The sequence below is a fragment of the Electrona antarctica genome, assembly GCF_951216825.1.
Source record: "Electrona antarctica genome assembly, chromosome: 9".
Taxonomy (NCBI): Eukaryota; Metazoa; Chordata; class Actinopteri; order Myctophiformes; family Myctophidae; genus Electrona; species Electrona antarctica.
This window is the reverse complement of record NC_136790.1, coordinates 13,861,451-13,884,753: the sequence shown is the minus strand read 5'-3', so window position 1 is coordinate 13,884,753 and position 23,303 is coordinate 13,861,451. Positions and strand designations below refer to the sequence as shown.

The following is a 23,303-nucleotide window of genomic DNA, read 5'->3' as shown; positions in this document are numbered from 1 at the left end:
CTGAAAGCAAATGATTGTTACCTTTCGGTGCTGGTCGTAGTTACGTATGAAGTCTCGCAGCTGCTCTTCTCTGCTCTCCAGTGTCGTGTACAGCTGCTGCATCTGACTCACTAAGTCCGACTTCTCCACTTTTAGCCGCTTGCGGTCTGCTTTCATAGCTGCAACACAAGAGTAAAGTCATTAAGTCTAAGTCTAAGTCTAGGTCTAAGCATTCAGAACAATAAAGAAAGATATTGGGCTTCAACGGGGCCTTTGACTAAAAATTACAGTAGTTACAACTGATGGCCACAGGGTGGCACTATGTGTTCTATCAACGCAGCTAGCAGTTGTGGATGATTGTTTTTCAGCCCAGATTGAATGATGTAACTCATCACCTCTGAAGGTTAATTGTCATTGAGTGGCATTAAGCTATGCACTGTGGTGGACAATGTACTCAACCCACTGTGGTGAAAGTGTAGATACCTCTTGTCAATTGTGACTCAAGTGGAAGTTGCTCTATACTTGCTTTTAAAAATAGTAGCCTACATGCTTTTTTAAATAAATTACTTAAGTATGCAAATTACAAATTACAAAGTATCAGCTGTATATTACTGTATAAAAATAGACCCCCCCCCCCCCCCCCCCCCCAAATGAAGAAGAAGAAGAAGAAGAAGAAGAAAATTGTTAAAATATCAGATCTACAAGCTCACAACACTCATCACAATGTGTTTGTAGATTGGCTATTTTCACATTTGAAAAAGGGCTTACGTAGTTCATTCATAATGTAATTTTTCCCTTGAATTTGTATTCTAGTCAGAAGTATCAAAAAACACTCAAGAAAAGTGCAGACTATAATTTACTTAAGTACAGTAGTATAGTACTATTACAGTAGGTCTTGGTGAGTTTTCCCCTAATCACACCCAGGTCTGTTTTGTGTCGATTGGCATGCAGAACACATTTTAGCCATTAGTCGCACACAAAAAGAGAGAGAGCGAGAGAAAGATACAGCAGAAATGATGCAATGAGATGTCACAAGTGAAAATAATAGTGTGTGTGTTGAATTCTCAAGGAACCTGTACTTTTCATGAGGACAAACATATGTGTCACTCATTATGCATTCTTCATGGAGACGTTATGCCACCAGCCACCTCCGTCAACATCCAAAACCTGTTTTTCAACAGGTTGTTGCACAACACCGAGCCTTGACAGTAGAAGCACAGTATCTAGCCCAGCCGTAGCTCTCTCACAGTGACGGGGACTGTGGGCGGCCATCTTGTGCGGCGCCTTACCCCCTTATGCCTGAACTTATTTGGCAATTTGCACTACTTTGAAAACATTTTTTTTAAATAGTGAAAATAGCCTGTATAGATCGGCTATTTTCATTATTTAAAATGTTTTCAAAATAGTAAAAGAATCAAGGCACCGTGTAAGATAGGGCCCTCTCTCTCTCTCTGTGTGTGTGCGTGTGCGTGTGCGTGTGCGTGCGTGCGTGCGTGCGTGCGTGCGTGCAAATTATGTATTTGTAAATTTTCTGAAACTTTATACTCCACAAAATACTTTGAGGGAAATATAATGTACCGGTATTACTATTCTTGGCAAAACAACCACTGTAACCGCCACACACTGCCAGACCACTTTAACAGCAGACAATAGACATACCACACATCGGCGAGGAAAATCCTCCAATGTCATCCTTTATGGGTCTCAGATGAAATGACAATAAACCTCCAGGTTACTTGGCAGCACATGGAGCATGACGCAACTCATTTGAGAGACTGAATGGCGACTGGCGGCTGATCCCCCTCTGTCACACACACAGTACATCTACACCAGAGGTGGGCAACTTTGACGATGGAGAGGGCCACTATATTTCCACACTCACTCCAGAGGGCCGCATTGCATATTACTGTCGTAGCAAAAATAGCCGATCTACAAGCTCAAAACGCGTCGCGCTGCGACGCGTTTTGAGCTTGTAGATCAGCTATTTTTGCTATATTTGAATAGAAATACTGAATTATTTTTTGCTTTTTTTTTTATTCAGAAACCTGAAAAGTAACCTTTTTATTGATTTTCAAATGGATTTAGTTTTAGTTATGATAACTTTATGAACTAAATACAAATTGTACACAAAAAGACAATACTACTAATACTAGTCGTTAAGTACTAGTCATTTAATACTAGTCATTAAGTATAATTAAAGCAGGTCATGTTTGCATGTTTGGAATTGCAACAGCTGAAATCAATACTACAGTATATCAGTATTCTGATATTAACCTGCGGGCCGCATTAAGTGAAGGTGGGGGCCGCATGTGGCCCACGGGCCGCCAGTTGCCCACCCCTGATCTACACGGACTGGCGGCTGATCCCCCTCTGTCACACACACACACACAGTACATCTACACAGACTGGCGGCTGATCCCTCTCTGTCACACACACACACACACACACACACACACACACACACACACACACACACACAGTACATCTACACAGACTGGCGGCTGATCCCTCTCTGTCACACACACACACACACACACACACACACACACACACACACACACACACACACACACACACACACACACACACACACACACACACACACACACACACACACACACACACACACACACACACACACACACACACACACACACACACACACACACACACACACACACACACACACACACACACACACACACACACACACACACACACACACACACACACACAGTACATCTACACAGACCAGACCGATATGTGTCCATTTTACGTCATTTCTGGGAAACAGTACATCTACACAGACCAGACCGATATGTGTCCATTTTACGTCATTTCTGGGAAACACCAGACAGATTAAGATTCTATCGGCTGGACAGAGATAAAGTCCAACATCTTTTACAGGTCCACACACGCTGCTACATCTTTCTGATTGAACTGGCTGTCTTGCTTCCCTCAGGAGGAAAACTCCACTCAGAGGCCAATATTTCACTTCTTGAGTCACCCTGATGACTGATTTATACTTGGTTGGGTGTCGTGTCCTACACCAAAAATAGCAGGTTCAATGGAATGCAATGCAATGCAATGCAATTCAATTCAATTCAATTCAATTCAATTCAATTCAATTCAATTCAATTCTTTATAATGCCAAATCACAACGAATTGTCTCAGGACACATTACACACAGTATAGAGCAGACGTTTGGTCCGGGGTCCCAAGCTAGCCTGGAAACTACCACAGGAAAAAAAATGCCCTGGGTTTGATTGGTGTAATTATAAGTCCTCAGTTATAATTACATTTCGCTCACCCCAGAGTTGTGGGTGACCAATCAGAGCCCACTATTCAAAGTGAGACTTATTTTTTTGCTGTGACGTTGGAATGTGTTTGTCTTAACACTAACAGGTTAACTGCGGACCATTTACGGACGTCTTTTAGGCTAGACTGCCTAAGTTTAAAGTTACCTTTGAACAGCCACTGCACCGACCGCTGAGTTGCTTGTTTTGCTCATTTTGGGCGGGAACCCCTTTTGGTGTTAGCATTATGTTATGCTTTAGCTATTGAAAAATAGCAGATCTACAAGCTCATAGCGCGCCACCGAGTGGCGCGCTATGAGCTTGTAGATCTGCTATTTTTGAAAAATCGAAGAACCACTGACATAGAAACATAGCTTTTTCAGAAAACTGGATTTAGAAGACATTTTTAGAATCTGATCTCAGGTTAAATAGGTTAAAACGGTGTAATCGCTTGTTGCAGTGTTGAAAGATATTCCAAAGTGCCGACCACAACAACAGAACGGAGCAGGAAGCGCTCAGCACCGTTCCCCCCCCTCCATTGTAATGAATAGGGACTCAATTTCCCTTTGCACGCCGGAGCGACAGACCTTTTTGCGGTGACATCATCAAAACACGTCTCATATCTCATTTTGTCCGGTGGATTGCCCGTGTAACTTAAAACTGATTAAAAGCGTGGATTAAACAATGAAAACATAACTCGGGGCAACTCGCAAATCGCAGGGAAAGTGTTCTACAATCAATTAACTTGAGCAACTCGGGTTTAGCAGTCAAAGTGTTTTAACCACCCATGGAAATAAATCTTCCACACCGAAGTTCCAGACTAATATCTATACACAGTGATATTAGTCTGGCCATGCCAGGCTAGTTCCAAGCTAATTATTGACAGTTAGAAACCAGCGCACACTCTCAGAGTCTATGGGGGGGGGTGGATGACCCTAACCTTGTAGGGCCTCCTTGGCTCTGTCCAGCTCCTGCTCCTTGTCGCTCAGGTGGACACGCAGCTCGGTGGCAGAGAGCAGGTTGGTGGAGCAGCCTCCTCCTCCTCCCTGGCTCTCCTCCAGGTCCTTACTCAACATGTCCTTCATCTGCCTGAGCAGGTGCACCTCCTCCTGGAGCTGGGCCACCTCCTCACGCAGCAGCACTGAGGAGCAGAGAGAGAGAGACATTTTGTTATGACATGTATTCTCGTTGTATGATATGCTCTTAATGCCATGGCAATATGCGCTTGTTGTGTCAATAAAACAAGCGCGGGTTCAGGTGGCCAAGTCATACACTGTGACGTATGTGGAAGTGCCGTTCATGCCTGTGCATTCTGGCCGTGATACGTGATATCACTGACTTCACCTCTGCGTTCTCTCTCTCTCTCTCTCTCTCTCTCTCTCTCTCTCTCTCTCTCTCTCTCTCTCTCTCTCTCTCTCTCTCTCTCTCTCTCTCTCTCTCTCTCTCTCTCTCTCTCTCTCTCTCTCTCTCTCTCTCTCTCTCTCTCTCTCTCTCTCTCTCTCTCTCTCTCTCTCTCTCTCTCTCTCTCTCTCTCTCTCTCTCTCTCTCTCTCTCTCTCTCTCTCTCTCTCTCACACAACTTGCACAGCACGGAAACAACATGGTCAGTGGCCAAAGACACATCGCTGTCTGCCTTCGTTCAAAATGTATGGTTCTGGCCTGGGCCAGCCGAGCGGTCCAGGCACCTAGGCTGGTAATCGAGTCCCGATCCCGCAGACCTTTGCTGCGTGCTGAATACAAGCTCTGAGCTTGTAGGTCTGCTATTTTCACTACTTTTGTGCGACACTCTTGTATGAAGAAGTAGGTCATTAATATACTGAGAAAAAACAAGTTGAAATATGAAGATAGGAGGTTTTTGCCCAACAGCAACAATATTTTGAGAGAGAAAACCCTTATTTAACCAGGAAGTCACATTGAGATTAAAAACATATTTTAAAAGTGAGACCTAGCCTGGGGGAGAGAGTGAGAGAGACAGAGGAATGGAGGAACTGCCAAAGAGGAATGGGGAAGTGAAGGAAGGGTGTAAGTAAGGAGGGGTTGAGGAAGCCTATGAAATCAGAGGAAAGGGAATGTTCGGATGGAAAGAAACCAACAGAAAGAGGAAGAAAGAGAGGCGAAAAAGAGGAAGGTCAAAAAGCAGCAGAGAGAAGATGCTGGAAGCTTGTCATGTTAATACAGCGAGACGGAACAGAGAGGAAGGGTGTGATTATGAAACATAATGACAACAATTAGACTAAACGTACACCCAATTTCTTCTGCAAGACACAAATGCACGCACAGACACACACACACACACACACACACACAACACACACACACACACACACACACACACACACACACACACACACACACACACACACACACACACACACACACACACACACACACACACACAATGCACACAGAGTGGCTGTAGCCGCGGGTGTTCGAGAGGCACGGACAAACGAAGAATGACAGACAAGACTGAAACTGACAGAGCTACAGGGCAAGCGAGAGAAAAGCAGCTTGATAAGACTCAAATACATATGGGCGACACAGTCTTGAGTCATGATCCTGAGCCGCTCGCTCTCCATCTCTAAAGTCTGAGTGAGAGCCTCCTAACCCTCGGGGGAACAGCCTGAAAAACAGCAGCAGGGAACTATAGGAACGGCACGCAGAAACTCTGAGAACGGTGACGTGGACAGACATAGTTGACTAACGCACGCCACGTATTCACATATATATATTCACAGATTGTATTTTAGGCCAGTAAAGGAGGTATTACAATGGCAACAGAGAAACAATCTGTCATCATGGTTTATAGTGTGGCTGTGTAGAAATGTATAGGTCTATCGTGGTCGGTTACAGAAGAATGCACAGTTTTTTGGGATGACCATGGACAAAAGACATGCAACCTATACTATACTATCTGCAGTCCCTGGTACCAAATTCACAGCTGGGTTATTTAGAACCTTGTGTTTTTAATTAGTGTTTATTTATGTCAGTTTTAGTTTCCTTTCCATTTTTTATTTGAGGTTTAATTAATTGATTGCGCATCATAGTTTTACAACCCTTTCATGTTTAGCTTAGAGGAGAAGAGAATTTAGCTCACTGGAGGTGTGCGTATGTAGCCTATGCGTTTGTGTCCGCATGCCTGTCTATGCTTGCAAGTGAAACTATGTATGCAAATAAAAATTAGAATGCATGCTTGCATGCAAAGTTATGCACAAATCTATGTGCATGAGTCTGCGTGCATTTGCATGTGTCTATGCACAGTGCGTGCGTGCGTGCGTGTTTGTGTGTGCGTGCGTGTGCGCGTGCATGTGCGTGAGAGAGTGGGCCTCCCAAGGACTGCAGCCTAGCCAGACAGCACAGGGCTGCAGCGGTACCGATAAGAGTGGAAGGGACAGTCCATCGCTCTCTGTCAACTCAGGACTGCGGAGACACGTTGGGCAGCTCTGCATCGCACGTCGCAAAAGGAGTTTGTCTCCCTGAGAGAGAGAGCAATCTTTCACTGCCGCCTTGCCACCCAAATCCTCTTATTCCTCCGTTTACCTATAGGCTTTCCTTATACTGTATGTGTCGCAGGCAGCCGTATAGCTGCTTGCCTTTGATCACGCTCTAGGGGCAGAGAGGAATGGAAGTATGCATTCTAACACTGCTTTGAGTGCTTTACCTTACGGTCATCTTCAGATCTGTAAATACTAAATAGGCTCTTTGGATTAACTTTGCTGTGATTTATTCTTCATCGTGAGCAGCTATTGCTGCACAGAAGGAGACAACTTGAGGCGCATTCCACTTTTAGTATGTCATTTTATTCTATTCAGTATTGTAGTAGCACATATTTTGCCGGGTGCATATTCCAAGTTTTCGGTTGCTGTTTTCAACTGTTATCTTTCATATTTGGTAGTCAAGTCACTACAGCAGCGACAAAAGAGTATGTCATCCTTCAGATGCAGCGAGAATGGAGAGTAATTTAGAGAAGCAATCAGTAATTCCCTCAAATACACCTTCCCTCCCTTCCCATCGATCCAATGTCCTATCATTACCATCCCACACACACGTAAACACTTTCAGCTGAAACAGAATAATGGCCCTCCACTTTTAGGCTCTCAGTCGGCCTCCGGGTCTGGTTGAATACAAGGCTCTCAGTCGGCCTCCGGGTCTGGTTGAATACAAGGCGAGGCAAAGTCTTTATTCTGTGGGCATTTCAGTGTGTGAAACAGCCTACAGGGATATTACAGCTCTTCGAAATTACCACGACACATTTCTTGAAACCTTCAGCCATTTTCTCAACACAAAACCAAATATCTTCAAGCTACAGTCTTCTGTCAAAATCAAGCAATCACCTCAAAACCATGTTATCTTTCAGATCATACACAGCCAGTTAATATAAAACAGTTACAGAATGGTCTTTCCCCCCCTTTTCTGCAAATGTTTGCAATTCAAAAAGTATAGTTATCACAATTAACAATGAATATATTGTAAGTAGTAATATACAGTAGTGAATGTTATATATATTCAGCTCTTGCATAAAAATAAAGAACACAGAAAACTTGAACCGAAAATCACATTAACAGTAGACAACTAGAAAAAGTGCCCTTCTGGGCACAGATCTCCACCAGGAGGATAGGACTGTGTGTGATGTTTGGCAAAATGTTTAGGAGTAATATAAACATGTTTTTTTGTTTGTTTGTTTTTTCTTCATTGTGTTGAGGAAATGCAGAGCCAGATAGCATCTCTGAGGATAGAATTCTGGGTGAGCAGGACATGTGCAGCATTTTGAACGAAACAGGCCACTCCTGAAAACCTTGGAAGGCAATGTTAGCCAATCAGTGTAGAATCTGAGAAATCCAACAGACTCGTCTTGATCACATGACTGTACAGAGATCATGTGTACCGATTTGCGTAAGATTATAACCGGCAGATGTGGAGGGATGCAGGGACAATGTTTTTCCATGGCCTCTAGGGAGTGCGCATACATAAGTTGTATACAGATCGATGCAGTCGATAGCTAAAAACAGGAATTGGCCTGTTATAGCGCCACCGTGAGGCTGATTTGGAAAATAATGAGTGGCATGTCGTCCTCGGCCTAGTGGAAATGTGCGTGTATTACTTTCACAGAAATTGCACACTGTGTTTGTGATTTGTGTTTGTGATTTGTGATTTTGTTCGAAACGGAAGCCAATCTTAGCCAATCAGGATGGAAGATGGGAAATGGTGCAGATCCGTGTTGATCACATGACTATGGAGATAGTGTATACCGAATTGTGTGATGTATGGATAAAATGTGTACGAGTAATCTACAGAAATGTGTTTTGCCTAAATCGGCCTCATGGTGGCGCTATAACAGGCCGTTGAAGAATATTTGGGGCAGAGGTTCGTCGTTGGCATCCAGGGAGTGTGTGTGCAAAGTTTGGCATGGATCGGGCCAACGGTGGCGGAGATTAGCTGGTAACGGACGGACGGAAGGAAGGACGGACGGACGGACGGACGGACGGACACACGCACGGACAGAGTGCAAAACATACTCTCACCATGCCTTCGGCCTGGTGGAGACAATGACTAATTCCCCCTCACTGTCATGTATTTTCTCTGTGCTGGTTCCAGCCACCCATGGGACTTTGTCCACATCACATGCAATATCTCATCTGTCCCTTGCCATGAATGAGGGGAAAACTCTGTGGTGTGCTGGATCCAGCCTTGACAAGTCTCCACACACCTCATGAAAATTCCCCCTCAGCTTCTCACATGTTTGCCATCCATTCAACCCCTCTGAACCTGTACTGTTCTGTAATACTGTAGCAAAGACAAAACAATAGAAAACAAGACTGCCGAACGTTTTCAACGTCCTGTGTCTGTGTGATGTATGTAGGTGCTCGGCCCTTAAGGACCGGGGTTCTCAAAAAAGTTCTTTTTTTTTCTTTTTCATGATTTTTCAAAAATAGCAGACCTACAAGCTCGTAGCGCGCCACTCGGTGGCGCGCTATGAGCTTGTAGATCTGCTATTTTTCAATAGCTAAATTATAACATAATGCTTAAAACACCAAAAGGGGTTCCCGCCCAAAATGGGTTAAGGTTATTGTAGCAGTCAATTTATATTGGGGGTCGGGCGGGGCGGGGGTCCCGAGACATTGCCAAAGCATTTCCGGGGGTCCCCGGCCAAAAAGGTTGAGAACCCCTGCTTTAGGAGACCAGAAGTAGGCTGTGAGTCGGTTAATTTCAATAAAATATGAACACAGATTCTGGTCACTGAAGTAAATACTGGAGCCACATAATTATGTTCAGAACATTTTTACATTAAAATCAGGACAAATCAGGAGGGAATTATCTTTGTCTGAGAACTGTCTGACAAATCAGGAGGGAATTATCTTTGTCTGAGAACTGTCTGTGTCAGCAACCTGAAACCATAATGAGCATTGGACGTTTGTGAGGTCTGATCGCACCTACTTAGGAGACCGGAAATGTGGACCATTTTGTACTAGTGGTGATGCGTCTGGTTGGCTATCTTGGTAATAATATATTATAAAGGATCTTTCACCGTAATCTGCCCATCTGGTTTGATCACATCATTAGAAACAATTGTGAACAATTTTGAGTTGTTGTGTGAACAATGAGAAGAGTTTTACAGAAATTAATGAGAATTGCAAAAGAGTGAGTTAATTTGACAAATGGGTTTAGACCGCTATACATTTGTTTTAGAGAATGGGGTTCAGTGTTTTAGCCATCCTGAAAAACTGTTAAGTGAGTGTACCGAGTAAGACATTTTGTTTAAAAGTGTTAAATAGCTTATTGCAAGGCTGTTAATTCAGTAACAGAGGTCTCCCTCTGGCCTCTACAGCTCTCTTGCTCCAGAAAATACAATTTCAGGTCAGGATACCAATTTGATCCAATCAGGAGAGAGAACTCACAGAGGACGATAGACCAAGCCTGCAGAATGGCTGGGCAATGTTGAAGCCATTCTTGCCTACTGGTCAAGTAGTGGTACTGCAGGCCCAGGTTACATTTATGAATGAATCGTGGCGTAGGACGTGACGTAGAGGTATACCACAAGAACAGCGCGAGGGGTACTATGATAGGAGCCAACCAATCATATCAACGCTTGAAGGGTGCTATACGGAAGACTTTGTCGTTTCGCCGTGGCTTCAAAACGGCGCCACTGAGCAAGGTGAATAGCGGGGGGCGGGGCTATCGCTCCTCAATCCGTTCTCTAGACATATTATAGCTCTATGGGATAGACATGTGAAAGTGGAAGTGGAAGTGGAATGGAGAGAAAAAAACGAATTGGAAACTGGAACACAATATATTTGAAGAACAAATCATACGCTACTATACAATATCTCAAGACAATATGCTGTTACACATGCCATCTGTAAAGCCATGCAATGCTACACAGCAGTGTCATTATCCAGCCTCCCTCTGCTGGCTTTGCACACGCAGAAAAATAAAAGTGCCAACTGGAACTGAAACTGGTTCTTCAGAGTGATGCTATAGAGAACCTTTCAGACCAGAAATCTCTTCTTTTAATGATTCGGCGGTGCGGCGGTGTCGCCCAGGGGTCTATACTTGGTCCACTCCTTTACTCCGTCCAAATCTCTTTGCCAAAAATAGCAGATCTTTGGTGTTTTCACCAAATGTTCGCTTATGAAAACAAGCCCAAAATTGGGATGCAAGGGTCTAAGGGCCCTATTATGCATGTCTTAAGTACCAGGTCTTATTACTTAACTTAAGACCTGGAGGCGTGATCAATGCCATTTGGCTATTCTGAGTGGCCAAACAGCATTGACCACGCCTCCAGGTCTTAAGTTAAGTCATAAGACCTGGTACTTAAGACACGCATAATAGGGCCCTAAGTGTTTAAAGATGCCTCATAGAACTATCAAAAAATGGTCTTAGACAAAAGAGGTTCTCTAGAACCTATATGAGAAACATGAAGAGCCATTCACTAAATAAAATGTTTTTTTAGTCGGTGACAGTTATAGTTTTAGGAACCATATCGCCTTTTAAAGAACTATTTGAGAAACATTATTTTCTCTGTGTGCACAGATCTTTGCGAGCCATTACTGTCATCACACAGGAACAGAGAACACAACACCACTCTCTTCTCCACACTCTGTAGCGGTCCATTCAATCATCTTCTCAACCCAACCTCACACTACTGCAGCGCTGCTAGCCAGGACCAGACCATCACCATCGCATCACTGTTACTGATTATTTCAAGGCTGCCACAAGCCAGGACACGCACGCACGCACGCACGCACGCACGCACGCACGCACGCACGCACGCACGCATAGGCTAGAGAACTAGCCTATATATTTCCAGATTGAGAGTTCTAATTTATCAGAGAGAAAGATCACATAATGATCAGCTTCAGATAAGTGTTTCCAGTTCCAATTTTGTCTGCTCATTGTTTTTGTTTGATCGCTTTCAAATGCACTTGTTTATCCTGTCATCACATGTATGAGTTCTCTTTCCTGACTGGATAAAATTGGTATCCCTGAAAATTGTATTTTCTGTTTACGAAAGAGCTGGAGAGACAGGGAGACAGACCCCTGTTGCTGAACCAACACACAGCGATTGATTGCTATATCAGATAGTTATTGGGTGAATGTAATGCACAATCTATGTAAAGCGCCTTGGATAAAGGCGCTATATAAATGCACCATTTACCATTTATTTAAAATAAAATAAAAATCACTTTAAGTAATTTCCTCATCTTTTGTCTCACTGTTCAGTTCAGTGCAGCGGTTCAGCTATACATTATATTTGCCTAAGGCAATGCACACACACAGACAGACACACCATCATCATCGGCGGTCACTCGTATCCGAGTATGACTGTCCTCCTTCTTGGTCCTTGTGGGTCGTCAGGACGTCTCTCACTCTCTCACTCTCTCTCTCTCTCACTCACTCACTCACTCACTCACTCACTCACACACACACACACTCACACACACACTCACACACTCACACACACACACACACACACACACACACACACACACACACACACACACACACACACACACACACACACACACACACACACACACACACACACACACACACACACACACACACACACACACACACACACACACACACACACCCTTTACTTACTGTAATGGTCCCCTTACAGATATAGCGGTATCTTAACAGTGTGAAGCTGTAGTGCAGGAGCACTACACCATATCATATGAATGCGTGTCTCATTGGACAGTGGTATACTGTAGATTCAAAATACATAACAATGAATAATTCACATCTGTCTTCAATATTAAAGCATTATAAATTCAACAAGTTGTGTCCCCACAGTTTGACTTGCAGCGGATTAGCCGCATTAGGAATAAGGCAATGGCAAATGATAAAGCGAACCGTGACCATTAAATAAATCTATCTTAAATATGTGCATGAATTTACTTTCCCCATCTCCTAACTAAGCCTCACCATTGCTTGGTGCCTGAGAAGTACACGTTTCAGCCATTATTGACCTCAAAGGACTATTTAACATAACAATTTACATACTCTGGTATTGTAGACGCTTAACAGAGAAAACGACGGTGTCAAAAACAGCTGATCTACAAGCTCACAATGTGTCAGACACACGGACACCGTTGTACGTCAAAGCTTCAGAGTAGGGCATGGCGACAAGACTTAATTCAAATCAATATCACGATTATTTGAATTCCTTTGCCTCGATTACAATAATTAATGAATGCCATTAAAAAAGAAAAGTGTGCCACCATTGCACAACAAAGTCTCAAGACAAAAAACATATTCGTTTGACTGTCCAGGTTTCAGCCTCCAGGAAGAAACCCTAAATACAAAGGGAAGACATCATTGCACATAACAACCACACAAAGGGGTCTAATGAAGTACCGTCACCTCATAAACACATGAAAAACTAGAAAAGAAAATCACGCCACTCCATCTTTAATCAGACTAATGACTTTAGTCGATTGTGCAAAATATATTAGAATTTTCCGTGTTGATTCGACAATAGGCTATATAGCCTATTGTAAGATATAAAAATATTGATCAAAATGAACCCAGCTGCTTCTCGATTATTCGATTAACCTAAATAAGCAAAATAAGTAATTGGTAAAAAAAAAATAATTGGTTCTAAATATCGGTTTCGATATACTTTCGGTAAATCTCCCTACATCAGAGTGAAAGGTTGATCTGGTCAGTCTACTTCAGCTGCTATATGAAACAAATATGCCGACAGCTATTGTCTAAGCTACGACTGTGACAACCTCAATCCTGCCGGTCGCTCTCAAGAGATGGGATGCTCTCCTATTATATTGCACAAAGCCCCAGCCATATACGTAAGTACATTGATCCTGCATTATGGGCTTTACTTTTCTTTTTACATTAGATGTGCCGTAAAGTAGATTGACAGAAGAGGGGGAGGGGGGTTCTTTCTTTCGCAAATGAAAGCATTACTATGGAATCTGAACGTGTCAAAATAAAATCCCACAATCCTTGGATTACTATTTGATTGTCAGTTCCCACAATAATCTGGAAATAGAGCAACGGATTGAGGTATTTTTGTTTCCTTTGCAACGCTCCTGACAACTCCTGCGGTATTTTCCCACACTGCTCCGCTCGGTTCTTCCCTCGTGGGGTCTGGCCTGCCGGTGCTGGCGCACAGCAGTAATGGGACGTCTGCTGAGGACAGGGGGATGCGGGGGGAGTAAGTGTGTGTGTGTGTAAGGGGGAGGGGGGGCTTGAGGGGGATAAAAAGTAATGACTCTACTGTGCAGAGACAGTTTTTCTGCAGAATCACTGCAAGGTAGATACTCCTAAACTAGCACAGCGTGACATCAAAGCACCTGCAGCATTCCCTGGAAGGCTTCTCACAAAGATGACTGTGTACTAGTGATTCTATCTACCTGGTGAGGGTATTGGAAGTGGTCACCCCCCCCCCCCCCCCCTTTATGTTAAAAAATAAATGTTATTTCCTTAAAACCTTGAAAAAATGTAAATCCGTTGATGCCAATAAATAGGAACTTAAAGTATACTATACGTTGGTTCCATTGATCCATGCTGAAACATTTTCAAATTATATAAACGTAAGCAACAGTTTGCATAGTATATTGCAGTTCGTTTTTTAAGATATTTTTGGAGACCGACAGGAAACCGAGGGGAGAGAGTGAGGAAACGGTGTAGTCTCGCGTTACCAGACAACTATTCCACAATCTCCGAATGCTATAGAGTCTGGGACTATAGCCCCCATGAGCTGAGTAACGGAAGCTGCCATTTCCGTTCACGAAAATATAAATCATTTTTATTTCCTTTTCTGCTAAGCGAATATGCTTAAATGTTTTCTATTTATATTAGGATAAATGTGCGCGACTGTAAAGACGAAACGGAAGTGGCGAGGAGGCTCCACTTCCGCTTTATCGCATACTCATGAGACCTCTTCCGTTGGCCCAGACTGTATGATGTAGCGCTTGGAAATCGCGGAGGCAACAGTTTGGCAACGCGAGACTAGAAACGGTGGGGAGAGAGACAGGAAACGGTGTGGAGAGAGAAAGGAAACTATTCCACAATCTCTGAATGCAATAGGCCTATCTCACAGCCCCCTTTCCACGCCCCCTTCCGGTAGCTAGTGGTGTCATTTAACATTAGGCATTTACACTTTTTTCTCTGGAGAATCTAAGTACATTTCCTAATGTTAAAATGTCAAAGACATTTGTAAACCTTACCTTTACAAAACGGTAGTTTGTGGCTTGTAACATGGAAGTCTATGGACCACAGAAAAAACTTAGCTCCAAAAGGGGGCGTGGAAAGGGGGCGGGGAAATGCTGTGAGATGCTTAGATGATTTCTATTTGTATTAGGATAAATCTGCGTGACAGTAAAGAGGAGTCTCCACTTCCACTTTATATTTTACTCATGACAGCTCTTCCGTTGCTCCAGACTGTATGATGAAAGCATTTGGAAATTGCGAGAGGCAACAGTCTGGTAACGAGACTGGAAATGGAGGGGAGAGAGACAGGAAACGGAGGAGAGAGAGACAGGGAGTGACATACAGCAAAGTTCGTCAGGAACAGGACTCGAACCCGCGATGCGCTGTCGTCAGGCTTTAGGAGCCTAGGTGCCCGGACCGCTAGGCCGACAGGGGCCATACTGCAGTTATTTTGGATGACTTGGGTAATCCATCATCAGAACATCGGACACTTGATGAAGCTACCTGGGTGAGCTACCTGGGTGACTGCAATGAACTAACTTCTACTGACTGCTGGTGATCATTATAAATAAATTAGCTTTGTACTCCAGAGTGACTCTCCATCATTACACAGGCTGTAGGTCTTTATACTGTACCACTACCTCCCCTGTCTGGGGGCAAAAAGCCAACTATGTGTGTGTGTGTGACTGTGTGTGACTGTGTGTGACTGTGTGTGTCTGTGTGTGTGACTGTGTGTGTCTGTGTGTGCATGCGTGGGTGCGTGCGTGCATTCGCGTGTGCACGAACGCATGTGCGCACGCCATGAATATGCCCACAGCTGTCGTAGTGTACACGGGTGCTAGCACGTACAGGAGAGCAACATATGCCTTCTGATCTCTGGCCTCCTCTGATTACAGGCTGCGGTACAAGAAGATGAGTCCAATTGCCATGGGAGATGACAGCAGTCTGCTTCAGATCTCCATCAAACTCATCATGCAGGTAATAGCTCCAACACGCTGCCATGCAAGAAAATACAAGCCAGGGTGAACCAGGGTGAACCCCGTGTCACCTGCATATTAACCCGTTTAGGCCTGACGTCGAAATTGTCTTTTTTTCCTGAAAAACCTCATGTTTCTATATCAGTGGTGCTCAATATATCATGTCAAGGACCCCAAAAAATATATGTAATTGGCCACCGACACCAATCTGAAAATACAGTATTTTGTTCCAGGGACACCCCCAGAAGCAAAGATTTGAGTTAAAAACGTTCGTTCTGAAAGAATATATATTCAAAGATTTGCACCACATTTTCACTACTTTTCAAAAATAGCAGACCTACAAGCTCGTAGCGCGCCACTCGGTGGCGCGCTATGAGCTTGTAGATCTGCTATTTTTCAATAGCTAACTTAATGCTTTAAAACACCAAAAAGGGTTCCCGCCCAAAATGGGTTAAGGGTTGTGCGATATTCATAATCAGATTTTTGCTTTACAGTGCATGCTATACCGCAGATAAGACCGTCTGCGTCTCTCTGGAGAATGATCTTGTGTTGTAGATATATATGACACAATATGGATTGCACAGGTCAACATGGTCCATCTGCCACAACATAGCGTATCCACTCAAGCTGTCTGCTAGGCCTTTTAACCTAATGCTCCGCCTGCAGCTCTCATGAGGTTGGTTGGACCTTGTGAGGCTGAGAGGTCTTGCTAAAAGCACTCATAAAAGAGAATGAAAAATGGATTTGTTCCGAGCTACATTTGTAAAGAAAATGATTTGTGACCTCAAAAGGAGCATGCCGTTTAGAAATCAAGACAAAAAGGATGCCACAAATTTTAGGGTTTACATGAAAGGACAACATTTCATATTGAGAGAGAGAGAGACTTCTGAAATAGCAAACACAGACTGACTCCCCCCCTTTTACCTCCTTTATGATGAATTCCTGTTCTGTCCTTTGTCTATATAGAAGTGTCTATTTGTACGTCTCTAAATGTTTTTGATGAATTGAACATGGTGGACCCTATTGGAAACAAGTGTAATGCTTAATTGGGTCGTCCACTCACAGTTAACAGCCTTTGTATTGAGTTTGTGCTTGAAATGTACTGTAATTCTGCAAACTGTTAATACATTTTTCAATCAATCAATCAAAACTCAGGTGGGTGGTAAAACTTGGGTGTTTGAGAAGAGGGACTCGTTTAAAACATGGCCATGGCTTTATACAGGGGTAGACAGAACTGCCCCCACAACATAGGGAACAATGAGCCAGATTGTTGAGCTAGTGTGTTTTCAGTATTTCTGTTGGTTGCCGAAGATTAAACTGAGAATAACTATTTTGGTCTGGACGCCTCAAACACACAGCCAGTCACCCTGTGTAAGCTTAGCTAAACACAGAAGAACACCTACATGTAAAGGTCAGATCCATTTCCCACTCAGGGTATTACAGTGGCATTCTACTGTATAATATATGGGTATAAATAATGTATGCGCTGGCTCAGTCTCAACCTGGCATCATGACCAGGGGATTCACCAACCTAATGCTAATTTACCAATGCGAAAACTAGAAACATTTACATTACTACAGGGTAAGTACCTTTTTGAGGTCATTTTTACTTTACTGGAGTATTTCCAACTTTCAAAACTTTAGAGTAGAAGTATCTGATCCACTACATCTCAGAGGCAAATATTGTACTTTTTACTTTACTACAATTATTTGACAGCTTTATTACTAATTACTAAATTAGAACATTATTACAAAAAATACACTAAACACTTAAGCACTATTTTATACTTCGGTATTAAAATACTGCAGATTTTTGATAATGCTTGACAGATTTTGAAAACATTTTGTTCTTTTACTTTGGTACTTTAACCCATTTTGACCTGAGATCAGATTCTAAAAATGTCTTCTACATCCTGACAGTTTTCTGAAAAAGCTGTTTCTATGTCAGTGGTTCTTCGATTTATCAAAAATAGCAGACCTACAATAGATCTGCTATTTTTAAATAGCTAAAGCATAATATAATGCTAACACCAAAAGGTATATTTTGATGCCAATACCTTTATACTTTTACTCAAGTGAAATGTTGAATACAGGCCTTATACTTGGAGCAGAGTACTTGTGGTATTGATACTTTCACTTAGGTAAAAATAATTCTGAGTACTTCTACCACCACTGGTATCAAATGTACATCCTTGCAGAAACTGAGAGATTTGTGCAAAACTACTTCCAGCTCACAAACAGTACGAACCTTAATACATTGTCAACATGCAAGAGTTTTAATCTTACATCGTGTGTGAGTAAAGAGTATATGGTTACGGTTCCTCAACATTATAGCAGCAGCAATAACAAATACATTATTAAGAAGAATAACAGCACTAGTAAACCGAAGCCGAAGGCAAAGATAGTAAATGGTAAATGGTAAATGGTGCATTTATATAGCGCCTTTATCCAAGGCGCTTTACATAGATTGTGCATTACATTCACCCATTCACACACACATTCACACACCGATTACAGCGGAAGCCATGCAAGGTACCAACCAGCACATCGGGAGCAATTTGGGGTTCAGTGTCTTGCCCAAGGACACTTCGACATGTAGACAGGAGGAGCCGGGATTCGAAATGCCGACCCATGGATCATTGGACGACCTGCTCTACCTCTTGAGCCACAGTCGCCCCAGTACAGTACATTGATCATAGCACACTTTGAGTTTCTTATGTGTGCTGTGTGCACTGCATGGGTCCATCTTCTAAATATGAAATCCATATGCCGTATGTATTATGTATATGATTATGCACAGTCACTGCCCTATATATTTTTTAAGATTATATTTACATATAGTATACGTGTGCCTATGTTTGTGTGTGAAGTCTTAATATGCAAAGTGTCAGGAGCCTGTGTGCTTTGTGTATGCACACAAACGCACACGCGCACACACGCGTACACACACACACACACACACTTTTGTGTATACGAATTTTACAGTATGTATGTGTGAGTGTGTGCTCATGTGCCTGTGTGCATATTAATGTATGCCTGTGAGGCCAGTGCATGGCCGGCGAGTGCAGATAGCTATAATTGATTCTTACGTTTATTATGGTCAGATTAGGCACACTGCCAGAGATGTGACAGTGGAAGAGAGCGGGGAACTCGGACCAGCCTGTTTGCAATTATAACGTCTAATTTTCATCACAGGCCACCGGCGTAGGACTATGTATAAATCAGCCTTAAGATGAGCGCACTCCCGCACCAGTGTTGCCAGATCTTGCGAGAGAAACAAGCAACCAGATCTATGAATGAAAACAAGCCCAAATAAGCGACTAGGCTACAAGCTCACAACGTTTGCTAAAATTCTGCAAAGAAAATACAAATATAGATTAAATATACATTGTAACAACACACATATTGTATTGGGGTCCCCAATAGTTGGCTTTCTGTTGTAAAGCTCACTCTTTGTCTCTTGTCCTGCAAGATTTGTTAAAATAACATGAGAAATATGAGGCTACAGTACCAAGTCGGCCATATGACCACAATTAGCATATGGTTGAATATGACATCAAGACATTTGATAGAAACTTAAGTAACAAGTTGCTAACCCCGTCCTGTCCCACTTGTCCCTCAAATGAACAGTTTGGATCTGGTCACCCTAGGCACAAAATATTTTCAGATAGGAGTCTGTAGTCAAATAATTTGGGGAATCTTTAAATGAAAATATTTGAGAACCACTGCTCTAAAACTGTTTTCATAGACCTGGTTGCTTGTTTCTGTCTCACAATCTGGCAACACTGCTTACAATGATTATAATTAGCTAGGGAGAAAATACTATTGTGCCACTCAAAATGTAACGTATACCCACAAGGTCACCAATTTGTATTTGATGAGGTGCTGGTCAAATAGTTAGAAAAGCCTTTCTTGCAACCAAACTGGATCTCTTCTCCACTAGTCCCTCCATAACATTTTAGTATTTTAATTGTCGATGAAATTGTAAATGTATTTAGTCTCAGTTTTAGTCATCATATAGGTTCGTTTTTATTTAGTTTTAGTTTAGTTTTAGTCAGTGAATAAACAACGAACATTTTTCGTCATAGTTTTAGTTGTCGAAATCAACACTGTTGTCAGCTTAATATGCTAACAAGTAGCCACTGCCACATTATATTATACTGTGACATGTTAATGTCAATGAGTGGTATCTGCTAGCCAGTATCTGTTGACCAGCTACTCCCAATGCCCTTGGTTAACTTGAACCACACCGATCTTCAAAGTCAGCCTTCTGTTGTAACAATTTACAATTACAACATGCACAGGCATTTAGCACACACAGAATTTATGCAGAGTGACTTACAAGTGCAAAATTAGAATAAGCAGATAACCCATTTAGGACGGGAACCCCTTTTGGGGTAGTTGTTGCTAATATGTACAGTATTAGCAACATAATTTTGAATACATATATGAAGCTTTTCAGAAAACTAGGTCAGGATATAGAAGGCATTTTAGAATCGGCCTGAGGTTTAAATGGGATAAGCATGAACCCTAGTCAATGAGTTTCGCCTTTTTGTGTTCATCCACGTTGGCGTTTTTATTGTTTGTCAGTCTAGTGCCTCAAATAAAATAGGATACCAGGTAAACTAATGAACATAGCATCTGTCTAAACTAGGGCATTCACTTCTAGTCATTTTTACTAGTTGACTATAACTATAATCTACCTGATCTTGAGGCCTACAAAATCGAGAAAAAACTAGTCAACTAGTACCAACAAGGTCGACTAGTGGATTTACTTAATGCCCTAGTCTAAACAACATGATATCTAATTACATTATTAACAATTCGTGGATTGGATTATGGCCAAGCTAAAACAAATGAGTAACAATAACGTGATGGGAGCAAATGACCAAGATATAACCAACAAACACACATGCAGTTTCATGACTGCATTGGTTGACGATTTGCATGTTTGTTCACACCATCCCGTCATCCCATGACATAATCTGTCCACAGACATAAACACACACACAACACACACACACGTCGTACACGTACAGTCGTACACGCAGTCGCGCATGCACGCACACACGCGTGTGCGCTCACGCACACACACACACACACACACACACACACACACACACACACACACACACACACACACACACACACACACACACACACACACACACACACACACACAGTGAAAACAACACTACTAGCTGTAGCTGCTGGTAAAAGACCTCGATATTGGGGATGACTATTCCATCAGTGCTTTCAGAGGATATTTGCACAGTACACAAGAACATTTTGAGAAATTATCATCAGTATTTGCTATCATATGATGAGCAAACAGCTAGAGGCATTCATTGCTCATTCCACTCAACTACAGCAGCTGAATTAGTTCAGCTAAAAGGTTATGACTTTACTCACATTTTACACCAGGAAAAAAACACATTTAATCTTGATCACAATATTATGAAAAAACAGTAGGATTTACCAGGAGACCTGGTTAATCCCACAGGGTAAATTCAGTTTTCCGCTTGCTTCACCCAGCAAATGGTTCTGGAGTGTGAGCGCTCAGAGGAAAGCCCAAGTGTCTTGCTCATGGACACCTTGACACATATCCAGGGGCCAGGAATCAAATCTGTCTGGGACCTAATACATTAATCCATTTTGGGCGGGAACCCCTTTTGGTGTTAGCATTATGTTATGCTTTAGCTATTGAAAAATAGCAGATCTACAAGCTCATAGCGCGCCACCGAGTGGCGCGCTACGAGCTTGTAGGTCTGCTATTTTTGAAAAATCGAAGAACGACTGACATAGAAACATAGCTTTTGCAGGAAACTGTCAGGATGTAGAAGACATTTATAGAATCTGATCTCAGGTCAATATGGGTTAAAGTGTCACCCCAGACAAACCTTGACCCTCCATGGACCGTGGTTACATTCCCCCAAAGAGCTGCGAAATCATGACTATTACTAGTACCGAAATGAACAACTGGAGGGTACAAAGCAATTGTCCAGTTGCCTAGCTAGCATACTGGTTCTCAACGAGAGGTTCTTGGTGGGGTTCAAGTGTGTCCCCCCCGGGTAAATGATTGATAGTTAGTAACCAAATGTAGCTTTACGGGTCCGGGGTTTAAAACTAGTATACAAATGGACTTCCAGTAATCTCTGAGTTACACAGGATGCCACTGAAATTGGATTTGTGTACAGTTCTGAGTGGAGCAGACGCAGCTTTTTCCATACAATTGCAGAGTTAACTTTTGAGGATAGAGTGTCAGATTGGGGATCCCAGAGAGGAATGAGTCCAGCTAGGGTGGACAACTCTAGCACTGAATGACTGATGTGGACGGTACACAACGCCCCTTTGTGCTCTTAAGCAAGGCATTTCAACTCCACAGGGTCCAGTCAGTGGAACCGATTCTGCAGCCAGGCTCCATTCTGCCACCCGGAATTTGGCAAAAATGGACACGGCGAGCGTAAAAGACCTGTTCTTTTGTCCGAGAGTTCATTGTTTAAATTCAGTGTTATGTTTGCGCAGATGAATGTACAATAGCCTGCCATGTTCAGGGGCGAGCACACACACACAATAGATGAATAGAAACAATAGTCATAGGGGGAAAAAAAAGGTGAACTAAGCTCTTCTCCCCATAGAGGTGTACCGTGTTCTATTTCCAGCGGTCTTGGTTGAGGATCGGGCACGTCAAGCACAACGCTACAGAACTGTGAGGGTGACGCCGGCGCTGATGGCGCCATCTGTCACCAGCAAACTCATTAACAACTGCAATTTGTAGAAGAACCCTCCGAGGGCGGAATGGACCGGCGTCCGGCGGCGAAGTGAACCTATACTTTGTCGTACGACAAAAATAGCAGAACTACAAGGCTCACCGTGAGCAGTGTTTTGGATGCTGCACGTTGTGTGACAGACAGACACACACACACACACACACACACACACACACACACACACACACACACACACACACACACACACACACACACACACACACACACACACACACACACACACACACACACACACACACACACACACACACACACACACACACACACACACACACACACACACGCAATGTGATGCGAGGGCATGAAAGTAGGCTACGACCATGTGTAATGTCTCTTGTTCTCTCCAATCTGTGCTAAATGGTAAATGGTGCATTTATATAGCGCCTTTATCCAAGGCGCTTTACATAGATTGTGCTGAGACCATTATGACATCTACAGTATAGGTGAACAGTAATTGCCACTAATATAACCAACCTGTCATAACTTAATGAACAACACTTACATTTCCTATACACGCACACAGAACCGTTTTGACATGATGGACTTTGGACTATAGTCTTCTATGAAGATTATGAGTCAGAGTCA

General features: G+C 42.8%; 1 protein-coding gene across 1 annotated transcript in view; it reads right to left on the bottom strand.

The window, feature by feature from the left end:
- kaznb (kazrin, periplakin interacting protein b) overlaps positions 1 to 23,303 on the bottom strand; it is a gene marked incomplete at its 5' end in the record, with an annotated part of 214,520 nt that overhangs the window by 5,484 nt on the left and 185,733 nt on the right. Inside the window, 2 exons of the mRNA XM_079509380.1 lie at positions 22 to 158; positions 4,216 to 4,416. Coding sequence (XP_079365506.1) covers positions 22 to 158; positions 4,216 to 4,416 — 338 coding nt within the window. The remainder of the gene's footprint in view (positions 1 to 21; positions 159 to 4,215; positions 4,417 to 23,303) is intronic.